At 40.6% G+C, this 17,490-nt stretch overlaps 1 protein-coding gene across 7 annotated transcripts in view; it reads left to right on the top strand.

The window, feature by feature from the left end:
• LOC128734937 (protein trachealess-like) overlaps positions 1-17,490 on the top strand; it is a 162,097-nt gene that overhangs the window by 86,839 nt on the left and 57,768 nt on the right. For 4 of the 7 annotated variants that reach the window (XM_053829349.1, XM_053829345.1, XM_053829347.1 and 1 more), the window contains exon 2: positions 4,226-4,911. The exons of 2 other annotated variants lie outside the window; for them this stretch is intronic. In XM_053829349.1, the coding sequence (XP_053685324.1) occupies positions 4,469-4,911 (443 nt within the window). In that variant the 5' untranslated portion in view covers positions 4,226-4,468. Of the gene's footprint in view, positions 1-4,211; positions 4,912-17,490 lie in introns of all 7 variants that reach the window. One more of the 7 variants, XM_053829346.1, reaches the window with a different exon arrangement.

Raw genomic sequence — 17,490 nt, 5'->3', positions numbered from 1 at the left:
TTTTTGCCACTTTTTGCTGTTTTAGACCACAGTTCGATCGCACGATGACGTATTTAAAATTCTCATCTCTCAAAGATTAATAGTACCCTAAAAGCTGTTGCCCGAATTAATCGGAGAAATTGTTATTTGTTGTAAAGCAGCGAATTCAATTTCGAATGCCTGCACCCACGCTAGAACGCTTGCCTGACTTGAGCGAGCGTCATACGGAGCCCGGAATGACGTGCTATTTCGTGGCATGCGACTAACAACGGAAAATTTATGTTGAAGTCACTTGTAAAATGTGGCAGACGAGAATTACATATGTTTTCGTATGTTATGACCCAAATTATTAAAACCTGTGAGTTCTAATGTGACTAGACTGCTAGCTTTTGTAGCTAAAATTGAAGGTCTTTTTTACAGATGTGATACTGGCTTTTGGTCACGGATTTCGTGCGAAAATATTTATATTTCGTTTAATGTCGACGTTTCGAAGGGTATCCCTTCATCTTCAGGACAGCTATTGATTTACAAAATTTTTACATAGTTATACAAGTCTAACATTTAACATTTTACAACTCACAACGTATGCAAATATTTTCTTTGTCAAGTAATTTGTGTCATTTGCGTATATAAAGTTGTCGGTTTCTCTACACTGAAAAAGCAGCACATTTACAGTGTGGATTTTTGCTAACTATTGACTTTAAAAAAGAAGAACGTACACAGATTTTGTCTTTTTTACTTAAATCCTCAAATTATCTTACATTATTACGTATTGATTGATATTCAATACGAGTCGGAGTGTTATTCTGATTTTTTTGACGGCTATTATTTTTTTTGGTTATACTCTATAGTAGCTATAGCCCGCGTGCGTCGCTTATTGCACTTTGGGCCAGAAATTAAAATTTCGGAACAAATATATTTACGGTTAAACGGCATGTCTCAGCTCAATGTGATCTTCGGCAACTTTTTGAATGAAAAAATATTGCATCTTTTGAAGGGGTCGTCCAATATTTAAGTGCTACCTTAACGACAATTTAAGTAATAACTTTTTGAGTACATTATTTTTTACCTTTTTGGTTTTAAATATTAAAGATAAATCAATTTCATGTATTTTTTCTGAAGATATAAAACTTCTTCTTCTTCTGTTTTGCTTTTCCTGTATTAATTAAGATACAACTGATTTTAGGTTAAAAACCGTCTGATGAAAAATGTGTATTTTTTCAAGGGTGGTGTCTTTTCCTGTATTAAGCAGTCTTCAGCAAAAATATTCCTCTTTTACGTGTAAAGTTTTTCTTAGAACATCACATTGAGCTGTCTAGTAAAATAAACATGTTACAAGAAGGAATGTGATTTGAGGGGTCTTTTATAAATAGAGGTCTATTGCTGAAAATGGGTAAATGGTAGAAGTTTGATATCTTCAGAAAAAATACTTAAAATTGGTTTATCTTTAATATTTTGAAACTAAAAAGATGAAAAAAAGTTTACTCAAAAAGTTATTACTTAAATTGTTGCTTAAGTAACGCTTAAATATTGGACGACCCCTTCAAAACATGCATCAATTTTTTATTCAAAAAGTTGCCGAAGACCACATTGAGCTGAGACATGCCGTTTAACCGCAAATATATTTGTCCCGAAATTTTAATTTCTGGCCCATAGTGAATTGAGAGCGACTCGGAGGTAACAGCAAAGCCTTGATGCTACTGCTAATTTTATTCGACAGACTTCGCAGCCAGCTGTCTAAGTATAGGGCAATTGCGGGACTAGTCCTGCAATCCTATTGACTCTTACAGCCTCTTCCAGTGAGCTTTTAAAGATAAATTTCGGCGAAAAAACACTTTTTTGATGTGTTAATCTAGAACCACCATAACGGAGATAACCGGAATGTATGACCAACACGCCTAAATGCACCTCTGAAGCAAGCAATCTAACACTATGACATTCAAATACGTTACTGATGCTTATCTTGGCTTAAAAAATTTTACCCACTTTCACGAAAAGTGGAACAGCTCAAAACATGCGTATTTTTTACACACTATTTTGAGTCACTCTTACTCCTTTTATGAGTTCAATCCAGAAACTCATTGATGAGCAATATTTACTTAAAAATAAATAAATAAAAAAATGCGTGTCATTTTACCCAAAACTGAGTAGTACTTACACAAATTATGATTAAATATAACTCAGTCATTAGGTCGGTCTAAACTACTCAGAATTGAGAAGTTGTCAAATTACTCAAATTTTTGGGCTGTTCCACTTTTTGTAAAAGTGAGTCGGATTTTACTCATTTTTGAGTTGAATTTATGAGTTAATCTTATTCATTCGTGAGTAAAATTTTTAGAGCGTGTACATCTGTATACTAATTTGTCACTGTCAACTGTGGCGCTGAGGTTTTAACGTTTAACCAGCGTTTGGACATCTGTACATCTTTTTTGAAAACGATGGTTCTTCAATTGATGAAGGGACGGTAGGGGAAAGAAATGAATTTTTTTTTTTTTTTTTTTGAAGGTGGGGAAGAGCGGAAAGGAAGGGGGGGGGGTATTGGTAGCTATGCTTGACAAGTAGTAAAAGGTAGGAGTCAAAATGACTACTTGTCAAGCATAGCTACCAATACCCCCCCCCCCCTTCCTTTCCGCTCTTCCCCACCTTGGAAGTAGTAAAAGGTAGGAGTCAAAATGACTACTTGTCAAGCATAGCTACCAATACTCCCCCCCCCCCCTTCCTTTACGCTCTTCCCCACCTTCACCAAAAAAAAAAATTTTTCATTTCTTTCCCCTACCGTCCCTTCATCAATTGTAGAACCATCGTTTTCAAAAAAATATTAATATATATGTATGACCGCATTTCAAGGTCAAGACTAAAAACTAGAATTAGTCCATCTGTACATCGTTGTATCGAGATATTGTTATGTTGTTTGAAACACAAATTCAGCGCCCTTTCTCTTCGAGCCCACAACGAATCCTGCCCCGGATGACAAAGTGTTCATGACAAGCTGTATTAGCACCAGTTTTATACAAAGCGTGTAGGCAGCAAACTACGATTTTGACCACGAAAATATGGCGTCCTATCACGGGGCTGGTTTTCGTTACAGACAGAATAAGGTGCTTATAGTTATGATTATCGACAATAAATTCATTCTAATTATTTCTTCGTGTTTCTTCATGAATTTCAAGCTTTTACTTCATGAACCATTTGAAAATAGCTCGAAATCTTGACCCGGTCATTATATTCCTGTCACCTGGACTTTAAACATATTGTAAAAACTAAACAAGATATTTACAGAGACGGGATTGTTGTAAAAAAAAATTGTTCCCAACAGAATAAGCAATAATCGCTCGTTTGTTTCTTGAAATGCAACCGTGAAATAGAGCAAGATCTGTCTATTGCAGAGTCACTTAATGGTAACCATTGATTCGCCGAAACTTCTGTCGCTGTTGAATGTTTGCATATCACACAGATAACCCGGTGGGTATCCAGACTGTTTCAACGGATTTTACTAATCACTTCGCGGATCAAAAGCTTCACCAGCGCGCGGTGTGGAAAGATATGTTTTGATTTCAGCGAATCTTCTTACAGAATTTAAATCAAAGCTTATTGGTACCTAGCTACAAGTTTATCGAAACACTTTATCGAGTAAAAGTTCAAAGAAGCAAACAGAGAAACTGCAGATTTGGCTACCGGTTCAAGGTGAAACACATCGATTCGGAAGGACCTCTTTGATTTAGCGGAAAATTTCCATTCCATTCAATGGTTGTATTTTTTTTTATTTTGACAAAAGCACACATTTTCAATGGAGGCCACCTAGTACTTAACAATATGGTGGAGAAAGTTATGATTATGATAGGTGGTTTATCTAAGAGAGTTAGCTGAAAAACTTTTTTGATTCGGTATTTAACTTTTTACGGTGTTCTGTTCCATTTCCAAAAACAGAACTACTGAGCTTTTCGTTCATTTATGTTTATTTAATGTTTTATTAGCCTAGACGAAACAGATAGTCATTTACTATTTAGCGGATAAACAAGTGTTTTTTTTTCACTTGCTCCACCACTTCACGTGTTTTCGTCGACAGTAACGGCAGTAGCAACAATCATGAACGAGAACAGTGCCTTTTTCCACTTTTGCTCAAACCAGCACTTTCATGACATTCGAAACCGGCTTGAAAATATGATCCGTTTCACTGGGACAAAGCCCGCAATGCAAATATAATAGTTTGACAGTGAATTAAGTTTACTTAGCGTTTTATATTTAGGTTACAAAGTGAATCAGTAAGCTGAGTTCGAAAAGAGTAACGATTCAAACATAAAGTGTAATATAGAAAAAAAAGTTTACAGCGAATAAAAGGTTCTACTGGAGTGTACCATTCCCATTGGTCTAATGGGTGCAATGAATCGATATCCTTCTTAACGTTTGAACAGCGTCCAAACTGGATCCGTCAGACAAATTGTGCGACAGTAAACAATGCAATCAGCCAGCCGAACCAACCGCTGCTGAAATGAGTGTCTCGCAGGGTTACCCTCCTACTCAGGGGCCAGCGTATGCCTCCCGCTACTATCATGCGGCAAGGCCAGCGTACTCTCCTGACGAATACACCCACCACCATCAAAGTGATGCGGCCATTGGCTTCAGCAGTGTGGGATGTTCCCCGCTGGATAATCGATACAACCCGGCTTCGGTGAGCTGCTACCCGATGCATCCCGCAGCAGCAGCAGCAGAAGGAGCAGATGTGCGGGCTGGGCCATCTTACGGCTACCATCACGGATCGTACGGTTCGGATAGTCGGCTTAATTTGCCCAACTACCATGCAACGCCATCCGAAGGTCCCATATTCGGTAACGCCGGTATCAACTATGGCCATCCGCTGTCCTGGTATGGAAGACCACCCCGAACCTATCCCATCCCACCGGAGCACATGTACAACATGTATCACTTCAACAGGTAAATACTATTCATCATCTAAAATCTGCCGGAAATGTTTAACAGCTAGGACAGGTTTCTACAACTTGCTTTCCCTTGAGCTATTTGAAGAAATTAACACCCTCCACACCCACAACCTGAAACTATAGAATTTGTTTTCAAGCGCAAAGCGTTTCATAAAAGCAATTAAGACTTGTTTAGGAATAGTTTTCCCACAGGAGGGAACCCACTCATTCGCAATAATTTTAAACGTTTTCCCACTTGGGGTTGACGCTACTTTTGGCTGCTCTGACATTCGGACCGACAGAATATCACAAGAAAAAGGTACTGACGGTGCATGTCATGCGAGTCATCTACTAAGCACCTTTCTATTTGTTTACATATTTTCCACTGCAGTACTGAAAACACACTCAAAAGCAAAGCAGTAATCTATAGTCAATGCGACCCGTCCAACTCATGTCTCGACCATGCGATAGACAGCACCAAATGTGACCCTTTCGTTATACAATAATTCATTCAGGAACGATTACTCAATCGGTACCTAGTCACAGACAAACGGATCGCTTGTCAGTTCCGTCCCTTGGCTCATCCTGTTTTTAGCCGAGATCCGATCAATTACCGTTTACAGCGAAAACAGTCTTAGCTCGAAAGGATTACCACCCACTATTGTTTTATTATCATCATCTTTTATTTTTACCTGCCCGACCGTTGCCAACGTGACTTCCATGGTTAAATTGAGCCTCTCATTACAATTAGGCTGCGACACGTGTGGAGAGAAAGTCATCAATCATCGATTTATGAAAATTTTCCGTATTTGTGACAACATTATGCGATAATTACCATGAGCAGCAGCAGACTGTTCGTTCTTAAAATAATCTTCCTACCAAATGTGTACGTTGAGTATGCGGTAACCAGTTTAGTCCGCTTTTTGAGAGTGCTCGAGAAAATTGTATTATTTATTTGGTTGTTGTTTCCATCAACAACATTGAATTTTCATTTTGGTACTTTGGAAATGTGAAATCTAATACAATTTGTTCAGACTTTTTAAAGCGACTAAGCTAAGTGCATTGTCTAGCTGTCAGTGGCTACTAGCGCACTCGTTGCAGTGTGTATTATTATTAATAGTGCATTTACTGTACACTTAACTAGCGACGGCGGGAATTATTAGCCGACAGTCTGTACAACATTGTTGCATACAAATGGAAACGAACACGAACTGCCTCGTCGTCGCTCATCATCATCATCATCGGCTGCCATATTTTTTCCCGCCGTTAGGCTGCAACGTAATGAGTGCAATATTGCGCTTCACTTGCTGTTATTGTTATTTTTTCTCCTATATTTATAATTTTCCGACACCCGTCGCCACCAGCCCAGCACCGTCCGCGCGTCGTCACCGGCAGCACCATCGATCAACAATCGGTGGTTGACGGTAGGTAGTTCGTACTATTCACAGTAATAGCCGTTTCGAGAAAATTGGCGTGGCTCACGACCTAAGTTAACATCGTGCTAATGAGTCACTTTGTACTGTTCGTTTTGCGTGGATGCAGATTAAGCTTTATTTGTGTTAGAAAAACTGTATCATGCTAATTGCATTCAAATGTAACGCAATTTAAGAAGAAGCTTTGTCATTGAATGTTTAATATACAAACTTACGTTCTGAATTGAGCAAAACACCCTAGTACGACGTTTCACAACAATCGTTTTGCAATGCTTGAAATTGAAATGCATCGCAATCAATCACGTCTCGCACCTATCGAACTACCGACCGCCAACCAGACCACCGACCGTCCGCCCGGTGAGGATATCATTCAAGCTAACCTCTTTCGTTATTACGAAAGCTTTCGTTATTGAGCTGCCCGCAGCCGGCACTGTTGAAGTGTTGAAGAGAGCGATGGCTTCGGAATCAACTGAGAAGACGTTTTCGTCGACTTTCAGAATCAATTTACAGAGTGTGATTGTAGAGAAGCCAAGTAGGATGTTTTTTCCTTGCAATTTAAATCGATCGACAAGCACCGGTCCTGCCTGCTCGAGAAGAAGTTGGTCCTGTTCTGTTATGCATTTTGATTGCCGTTTTTGACAGGTATCATATGCCAAGACTGTGATAATGTGTAGTTTTGTAACTTTGTCTTTTAATTGATAAGGCCTAAATTACTGGAAAAGATTTTTGGTCAATTTTACTTAGTCAAATTTACTTACTCTGTAGATGAAACTGGAGCAAGTTCATATGCTAATTTTATGGCTTTCTTTCTCTTCAACACAAACAAATTAAATTTTATCAAATTTTGTCAGCGTTTTAATTAGCGTTTGTTATTAGTTCACGTTTCACCTTTTTGTTGATTTTTAGTCATCATCGGGGTATTTAGTTAGATTGGGCATTTTTTAAAGTTATCTTACCTAGTTGTCTAAGCTTTTGGGCGGAAGAGTCCTAGAATTCCAAAGAAATTTTCTACACGGGCATAATATGTTTCCCCTTTGCTTCTACCACCGAAAAGATAGACGGTTATTATCTGTAGTGTGATAGAAGCGAGCAGACGGTTGCTGACCATCGAAGCGGCACGTTCAGTGTATACCGCACTATACCACCAAAAATACGGTGGGGAGCGTATGTGTGCGTGGAATGGTTAACAATCATTGGAAGTACACAATTTGATATGAAACTATCTAATATAAGGGTGCGGCGGTAGTTCCTTCTCCATGTGTGTACTCATCACTGCGACCAGTATAGTTGATCTATTGTGATATCGCCCGGGTGCTTGCTGTATGACCTGCACTGCATTTCTCTTTGCTATAATCGCGTGAGCGATTTGCTTATTTTATGCATGCTTGTGTGCATTGGGGTTTACCCTTCCTTTAAAGCTTGATCTACTTTACCCACTTATTCCTCGCTGTCAGTACTATCCCATATTATAGCCGTCCCTAGCGAGGACTCATTCGTACCTCTGATCAGTACACTTAACTATAGGAGGGACATTTGCACTGTCAAGAGGTTTCAGAGGGTAAATATAGAATTCAGCATGAAGGAAGGATAAATGAGGGGCCTGAGAATTAACCCTTGCTAAAGTCACTTGACATCGAATGGCTTGATTCTACTAAGATTCAAACCTACGACCACTCGCTTGTCAAAGCAGACTCGGTAACCTTGCGGCTACGGAGCACCCCTGCGGCGGTAGTTTAATTGCAAAAGCTTTTGAATGCCAACCGAGAGAGTGTGGTTTGGAGTCCCACCTGCTATTAAACGACCCAATATATTTTTGGCCTCACATCAAAGTTACCCAGTCTCATCCCGTTTATCATTCTTCGCACCAAAAACTCCTTCACTTTACATAAAATATTCTGATCCTAATTGTATCACGAAAAAGATGAAAATAAACCTTTCAAACCTTAAATTAAACCTCGTCGAAGCCAGACGATGGCTCCGTATACTCTATGGTTTGTTCTTCGAAGTGGCACTTGCAGAATGGATGCAGAAGAGCTGCTATGAAGATCTCAGGGTTTAACCCTGAGCTAGATCGTAGTTGACGTAGTTGAGAAGCCATGGGCAATCAGTCCTCGTCAACAGAGTAAAACTAAAGCAAAGCCTAGGTGCTACATTCCGTTATCGAAACTTGACCTTCTATTTTTATAAGACAGACTTCGCAACCAGCTGTAAGAGTACAGGACAATTGCAGGGCCAGTTGCTACGATCCTATTGACTCCAACAGCCCCTCCCGGTCGAGATTCGAACATACGACGACTGGCTTATTAGGCCAGCATCATACCTCGTGACCAACTGGGAGGTCAACATAGTATCAGCTATAAAAATGCTACGTTGTATTTTCTCTATCCAATAGCCCAAGTAACAATTCAAAGCCACTTGGTTTTACTTGAATTTTATAAAGGTTTTATTGCGGTATGAATCATTACCACTGGATTTATGGTGGTATTTCGCAATACCAAGAGGATACGAGTCCAAACACACTTATAGCTAGCTAGAAAACCGTAATAAAACTGTTAATAAAGCGAATTTATTGTGGTTGCTTATATTACCACGTTAAAACTTGTTGGCTGCACCACGTCTCCTATAAACTTACCATAAGTGTGGCGTAGCAACACAAAATGGCGCACCAATCAAAATTGATCTTATCACGGTTACTTGTCAAACCGCAATAAATCTGTTAGTTTTATAGAGCTATTAAAATGGTAACACGCTAACCAAACAGTTTTTTGCTGCTATTATGAAGAATACCAAAGTTCAACACCAAAATCATTTTTTTTATGCGAAGCCATATTGCCATATTCTAGTATTTTGTTTTAGCTCGCAAACAACAAGTCATCAAAGCAAAGTATTTTGCAGAAAGAAGGTCATTATCAATCGGTTTTCCTATCAGAGGAAGCAAATAAAATGATTTTGCTAGAAATTGAGATTGACTAACTGAATATTTTCAATTTGTTAAAACAACCAGTTTTCGAAAATTGCAAAATTTCAGTGGCGCGCAGATTTTATCGACCTATCATATCAAAATGCACGATGAAATTAAATGCGCACATAGTGCAAACCGACGAAATTGCTTAAAATTAATAAATATTCTATGGGATATTTTATTGTGGTCGTTATAAACCAAATCGTTCAGAATGATCTGTCAGTAAAACTAAAACTTTTCTGCTCACGGATATATTTTCAAGTTGACAAAGCTACCGAACTTATCTGGCGTTTGCTAGTAAAGCGAAAAGCAAAAAGCGAAAAGCATAAAGCGAAAAGCTTTTTTAAATTATGGCGATGGCTGTCAAGTAGTGAAAGCTTAATCGGTTTTATTGCTGCTTTTAGCAGAGCGTGATATGACTACTTGAGTTTATGGCCTGATTCTTATAGCGGTTATGAAAACATTCTGAGGCGTGGGCCACTTGGTCAGAAAGCAGTTTTATAGCGGTCATCAGAAAGTTCTGGTGGAGCTCATAGTTTTATTAGCGGTTTTATGAAATTGGTCATGAAAACGAACGTAATAAAACTTGGAATTGTTACTTGCGAGACGCCGTTGAAATAATTTGAATTACACACTCAAAATATTCTACACATAACTAATAGTAAATTTCCATATGAAATTCCATATGATTCATGAACCGCATATAAACATAATCCCCCCAAAAATACACATAAAAATTATACGCATATGAATAGTATGTGCTAATTTATCGCTTTTAGCACAACTGACGCGACTGATCAGAGCTACATTGGATCGAGTGATGTGTTTCGTACGCATCTCTGGGACACTCTCGAGTTCCTTCGAGACGCGACGAGGGTTGAGACAAGGTGACGGTCTATCCTGCATGCTGTTCAACATCGCTCTTGAGGGGGTGATCCGACGAACGGGCATCGAAACGAGAGGCACGATTTTTACCAAGAGTAGCCAACTTCTAGGCTTTGCAGATGACTTCGATATCATTGCCGATATCAACTTTGCGACGGTGGAGGTAATCTACGCCAGACTGAAAGCGGAGTCTAGGAGAATTAGGCTAAAAATAAATGCGTCGAAGACCAAATACATGAAAGTAAGAGGCTCAAAGGAAACAAATGCGCGCCTCCCACGGACGGTAACCGTTGACGGCGACGAACTAGAAGTGGTAGAAGAGTTCGTGTATTTGGGATCGCTGGTGACCGCGGACAACAACACTAGTAAGGAGAACCAGCGGCGCATCCAAGCGGGAAATCGGGCCTACTTTGCCCTTCGTAAAACGCTACGATCAGGAAGCATACGCCGCCGCACGAAGCTAACAATGTACAAAACCATTATTAGACCGGTAGTTCTTTATGGACTTGAAGCCGTGACGCTGCTTACGGAGGACATACGCGCCCTTGCCGTGTTTGAGCGGAAAGTGCTGCGGACAATATTTGGCGGAGTACAAACTGAAAGCGGAGAGTGGCGGAGGCGTATGAATCACGAGCTACAGGCACTGCTTGGCGAGACTCCCATCGTACATCTAGCGAAAGTTAGCAGGCTACGGTGGGCCGGACACGTCGCAAGGATGCCGGACGACTGTGCGACGAAAATAGTCCTCTTCAACAACCCCACCGGCACCAGGAACAGGGGGGCCCAACGTGCACGATGGCTCAACCAGGTCGAAAGCGATTTGCGACTTCTGAGACGACTAGGAAATTGGCGACGAGTGGCCCAAGACCGAGTTGAATGGAGACGAGTGTTTGAAACAGCACGAGCCACCCCGGCTCTATGCTGCTGAAGAAGAAGAAGCACAATTTTAGCACTTATAGTCGAATAAACTTATTTATAACCAGAATTAGTCGCATGTCGGTTGCCACCACTATTTTGTAACAATTGTGTTAGTAGGGTTTTAATCCGGGTTCATCGCCTAGATGATAGTCTTCCTGCCACTTACTGGCATTGAGCACAATTCTATTTTCATCACACCATCTTGAAAACTATCCAGTAGTTGTGGCACGAACTATTTTTTTGACTTCGAAGTAGGTCCTCAGCAAAGGAAAATTGTTCGTAGCAAAAAAAAATCGTTGCATCGTTTAAATGTAGCACGAAGATGAGCGGGACAAAATCGCTGCCTTGTGGAATACCGAACGGCGTCTTCCCTAACGTTGAAAAATGTCGGTAAGCAGAGGCAGATTGAAAATATGTCGAAGAGGAAATCTGCGGTGCGTTTCTTGATAAGAATAGTGGTTATCTCAACCGGTCTAACGAAGACTGGTGACTTCATTTCCGGGATATTTTTTTGGATCATGGCAATACTCATATTGATATCATTCTGCTAGAAAGCGTAACGTTGTTAAAGGTTAAAGAGATCTGGTTTATTCATCAGGCTTCTGTTTAGCTCATCTTTACAGTGAAATCATGACTCCTCTTCCTCGTGCTCGTGCTGTATAAATAACTTGTCTCCATTGTACTCGGTTCTGGGCTGCTCGTCGCTAATTCGTTAAGCGTCTCGAAACTCGCCAATCTGATTCTACATGGTCGAGCCACCCATCATGCCCTCTATTTCTGATGGCGATGAGGTTTTTGAAGACAGTAGATATCGTTCCACAGTCGTGTGGCATCCTTGCGGTATGGATGGCCCATCGTATCGTCCCGACTTTCGCCGGGTGTGCGATGAAAAACTTTCCAAGCTTGCAGCTCGTGGCTCATACACTGTCCGTTTTCCGTTTGTACTACGCCATAAGAAGTCTGCAACCGCAAATTTTTATCGTTCAAACTGAAAAATTCGTATATAATTCATGAAAAGAATTTTAAATAAATCTTAAAAGAGATGCGTCGCCTCGTGTCTAATTAAGAGCAAATCGGTGGTACTTAACCAAAATTTCTATAACTTCGACGAAAAAACCCATTTTTGCCATGATAATCTAAAGGGTGTCCCGCATCAAATTGCACCACGGAAGAAACGCTGTAGAAAATTACCTAATTGACAGATCCTTTTCAAACTTTCTGACAACAAAATGTAACCCAATAGTAAGCTTTTTTCATATTTGTTTCATTCAACTTCAATACCATAATCATATGCTTGCACCTTACGCTTAACTCAACACTCAAAAAGTTCATCTGTACGGAAATCCACTTTTTCTTCATGTCATCCTCAGACTTGACCTCCTTGGGATGCTTTCGTAGTGCCTGCTTTATAATAGCCTAGTATTTTTCGAAGGGCCTTAGTTCCGGTGCGTTGGAGGTGTTCATGTCCATGGGTCTGTGACTCCGTTGGCTTCATACCACTTTGAATATTGGCACGAAGGTAGATCCGGCCAGAAGATCGTAGGGCCCTCGGGTTGCTTCGACAGAGAAGGCAGATGCTTCTGTAAACACTGCTTGAGGCAGATCTGCCCGTTTACAGTCCCGGTAGTCACGAACGGCGCACTCTGTTTGCCACATGATGTATTTCTTGGCCAAATCATGTATTTCTTGGCAAACTATGTAAGTTTCTGCATCCTTTCTTCCTCCGGAACATCAACCTTGTGTTAGGCGGTGAAGTATAGAAGCCCCGGAAGCTGCCGGAAGTCCGCCTTGACGTAAGTCATGATGAGAGAGTTGAGGATTTTCCAGGTGCTTGCGCAAAATAAATTCGCGACGTTGCTTTTCGGGTGACGCCATTTTTTCCAATTTTCGAAAAACTGATCGCGATAAAAATAGAGTGTAAACAATACTCTCTAAATTACTTCTACTCAAATTTTCAAGAGAAAATACCCAGTGAGTAATTTTCTACAGCGTTTCTTCCGTGGTGCAATTTGATGTGGGACACCCTTTAGATTCACTATAACGGAGATAACCGGAATGTATGACGCCTAATATATCTCTAATGCTAGAAGAAACTTCGTTACTAATATTTGCCTTGACTACAATATGGGATAATTGGTGTGAGTCTTCGCTTCGCTCCGTGCTGAGGATTTACCCAGGGCACTGACAGCTATATATATTTTATCACGAATGTTGTTATGTTTATAATATCAATTGTAGCGTGACAGTTCATTAGTTTTAAATGTTTTTACCCTAATGAAGAGAAAAAAAATCCTTGAAATGTTGGCCTAGACTGCAAATTAACTAGTTTACTAGTAACCCGATGACCAAAACGCCATCATTAAAACCAGAATATAATATCAATTTCCTCTTCCGGTTCTCAGCAAATCTTGCCTAGAATAAGAGAGTGCTCGTGAAGTACTCGCATCAGCTGTAGTTTAGATGCACATGTATTGGTTTCAGTTTTGTAAAAAAAATTAGGGAGCGAGCTGCGACTCTTGCTACGAAAACACGATGTCCTGTCAGGAGTCAGGTTTTGGTTACAGTCAAGGATCATATATACTAACAATAACCCACGTGCGTCGCCTCGCGTCTAATTGAGAGTGATTCGGTTGTACGCTATGTAACTTTAATGCCATGTAACTCAATGAGTTACAACTACGTTACTTTTGCTTGTCTTGAATTCAACCTGGTATAATTGGTTTGAGTCTTTGCTTAATGCGGGCGATTCTTACCACGAAAATATGACGCCTTGTCGGAGGTCTAGTTTTGGTTGCAGACAAGGCTTTTATATATATAGAAGAAGAAGATAACGGGTGACAACTAAAATTTTGGAATTTTTCTGAGGCCCCTATACTCAACAACAAACGAGCTCAGAGAGAAATGAGAGTTTGTATGTGTTAGCTCTCTCTCTCTCTCTCTCTCTCTCCTCTTTTTGTCAATATTTTTTGTTTTGTTTATGCTTGCCTTGTTTTGCTTAAAATGACGTCGAAACAAGAAGCATGTCGGGAGCGCGCTGTACACTTCTACGAATTGCCACAGAAATCTCGGCAAAAAGTGTGCGGTACAACTTTTAAAACGCGAATATATTGCGACTTTGACTATTTACCATATCCTAAGATACCCAACATCTATTCGCAAGCAAGGTAGTGGTAGACCAGTCAAAATTATGGACGCAGAAGGAAATCGTTTTCTTTTTCGTTTCTTCAAAAACAAGCCCTCTGGTTTGGCTATCAATTAAGTTGTGCCAGACGAATGTTTGAAGAAAATTTTGATCCGTTTCTAAAAAAAGGTCATCCAGATGGACAATGCGTGTTTTGACCGGATAGAGCAACATCGCATTCCGCCAAAAAACACAATCGTTCCCGAATACCCATTCGATCCCATTTTTACCCAAAATCCACGACCCGAAAAATCTGTCTCAGTGCGCCCAATCGAAGATTTCTCCGGGATTTTGAGTTCCTTGGTGTACAAAAATAACTGGAGAGCCACGAATTGCAAACAGTTGATTGGTAGAATCAATAGATGCATTCGTAAAGTTGACATGATGGCCGTCAACGCTCCTGTTCGGACGGATGCTTCGTCGAACAGCCGATTACGGACCGTTTTCAAATGTAGGTACACTAATTTTTTTTCAACAATGGATAATGTATCTTTAATTTCAGTAAATCCGAACTTATTCATGTATGTTTGTCTTTTTGACAGCTTGAGAGAAAAATTACAAAATTTTAGTTGTCACCCGTTAGATGTTTATCTACTGATAATGATCAAAACGCAAACTCGCCGTTCTAGCTGAGTCTGAGGAATGAGTCTTTGATTTTCCATCATGTCATGCTCATATATATATTTTATTGCCGATTAAAATAACTGAAAAATATTGCCCTTTTACTTTAGTCACAGACAAACAGACATAACACTTGGCAGAAAAATCAACAAAAGTTATCGTACCACACATTTTGCATGAACACTAGTATCATCTATGATCGACATTTTCAAATACCAAATAGCAATAGGAGTATCCCTCGAACTAGTAAGTATTTTTTATGAGATATTCCCCTACTTTCGTTAAAAAGCGCCACTTTGACGGATACGGAGACATTCCCAACTAAGCCCAAATTTGAAATGACGGATTAATCGGCGCGAAGAATAGAAAACGAGTGTTATGTCTATTTGTCTGTGCTTTAGTGATGACGGTCCATTATCGATCCTAGCTCGAATGGAGGATTGTGGTGTTCCAGTACTGTCGGTCTTTGCATCAGCGGAACGTGCATCGTCTTCGACAGCGCACATTCATCTGCTGTGGGGTCTTTTGTTGGTTCTCTACTGAAGGAAGTTTTGGCTGTTCTTCCACCGGGCATTTTGGCCACGTGCTCAGTCCATCTCTCTATATCAGCTTATCTGTATACTTGATACAGCTCGTAGTTCATGAGCCTGCACCACACTTTACTTTCCATTTTGCCAGTAAGCTTGATCGCACAGAAACCCCAAGCTTTTTTCAGCGTCCATGGTACACGTCCGTAAAGTACCACCATTACCGCTTCCAGTAAGCGCCACTTTCACATAAATTTGAAAAAATGGACTTCAGTTGGCTACGTAATCCATAGAGAGTGCGTTTCGTTGGAAAACCACGTTCCAGCATTGTCCGCCGCAGCAAATTTCGTTTGATTGAATCGTCCGCTGTCTTTAAGTCCACGAATCTGCAAGTTTTATTCTCGGAACTTCGAGTAACTGACGCGGGGCGAATATCTAATCCATCGTAGAGGGAGCTTCACGAAAACCAACTTGGCATTCGCCGACGAAGGATTTAGTTAGCTAGCCGTCTGGAATACAATGACTTAGATTTTTTTATTTACCAGGCTTGACGTTATTCGAGTACTGATTTATTTCAATCATTGCAACATCCTCTCAGTAAAATATCATTCACCTTTCAGTAAAGTATCAAAAATTGATTTCTTTCGTCGTCAGTTTTTTTTGCTTTTTGAATATTTGTCTATCGATTCGTTAGCTAATAGGGATCGTCACAACAATGTTTGATGAAAGGTTTGAAAAGCTATTGCAGAAGATTGTCTTTCATAGCTGTTGAGCATGCTAGCTACCCTCGGCTCGGCACGTCGGCACGCGTCTAACTAAGAACGAATTGGAGGACCTGTCAGGGACTTGGCTTTGGTTAAAGACCGATTAAGGCTCTTATATAGCAGATTTTATCAGCATTCCAGGAAAAATAGTATTTGAAAAATGCAGAATAATTCTGTTTTTGTCAGCTCCTTGGCCATAAATTTTCTCCATTATTACCGGAGTACGATGAACCATTATTTACTTCCCAATACCATTTACTTCCCAATACGCAAATTATGCCAAAATCAATTTCTAAGCTCTCTCACCTATAATTGCTGGTCTGTTGAGATCGTAATAGATTGCCTAGCGTAAACGCACGATACTGTTCCAGTTCTATCTAGTTTAAATGGTACTTGGCTAGCATAACCTTGAACCATGAAACATGTCTTAGAGTAGAGCCATAGCAGGTATATGCAAATTACGAGCCGGAAGTGAGCAAAATGTTATTTATTCATTGGTAATACCCTCTTCAAGAAGTTCCGTGTAATCCATAGGTTGACGCTAGAAAACTGCTATCAATTGTCCTATAGCCCAGTAGAACTTTAGTCAATCTTGAGCATTATTTAGCAGTAGGTACAACATGTCTATCTTTTTCATACTCTTATTGAAAAGATGATCGACTGCGAAATTTATCCACCGGTGAAGAATACGGCGCAAGGAAGCCGACAGATAATAATCACAGCCATAGCAGACAAGCCTTCAATTAATACATTCTTTGGGGCTGGCAAATGAGTGAACATGTGCAAATATATCACCTCTGTTTTCTAACTCCTATCTCTACCTCCACGAGGTGCCGGCTGGGGTACGGTAGCCAAAGTTGCGCACCTGGTGGTACGCAACCTTGGTTGTCGTATGCAGACAGAGAAGGTGGAACACTCGCCGTGTGGTTTCCGGCTACCTAATCATGCAGTTCGGCGCAGGTTTTTCGGAGGGCGCGGCTGCGGGGTGTGGGCACACCGGGAGAGAGTTATTTTCTCAGCTGGCTTAGCACAGAGAGAGAGAGACTCTAAATCGGTCTGTTTTACACAATCTGCAGTTAGGCCCTTTGGCGGTTGGTGCCGAATTGTACGTTTGGGCAAAAATTGAGCCACGGGACCTGATCCTGCCGGGAGTCGGCAAATCAGGAGCCCCTAAGTCAAGGTCTACCTCCGTGCCGATGACTGAATGGCTGGAGGGGTGAAAACATGCCAGTCGCGAACGGAGTGCTTTGGGCATCTGGCCCCTACTGTGCCATGCGGGGCTCTGGTACGGTCGATCTTTGTTG

The sequence above is a fragment of the Sabethes cyaneus genome, chromosome 2 (genome assembly GCF_943734655.1).
Source record: "Sabethes cyaneus chromosome 2, idSabCyanKW18_F2, whole genome shotgun sequence".
Classification (NCBI taxonomy): domain Eukaryota; kingdom Metazoa; phylum Arthropoda; class Insecta; order Diptera; family Culicidae; genus Sabethes; species Sabethes cyaneus.
Note: the sequence above shows the minus strand (reverse complement) of the source record. Positions and strands in the feature narration are given on the sequence as shown.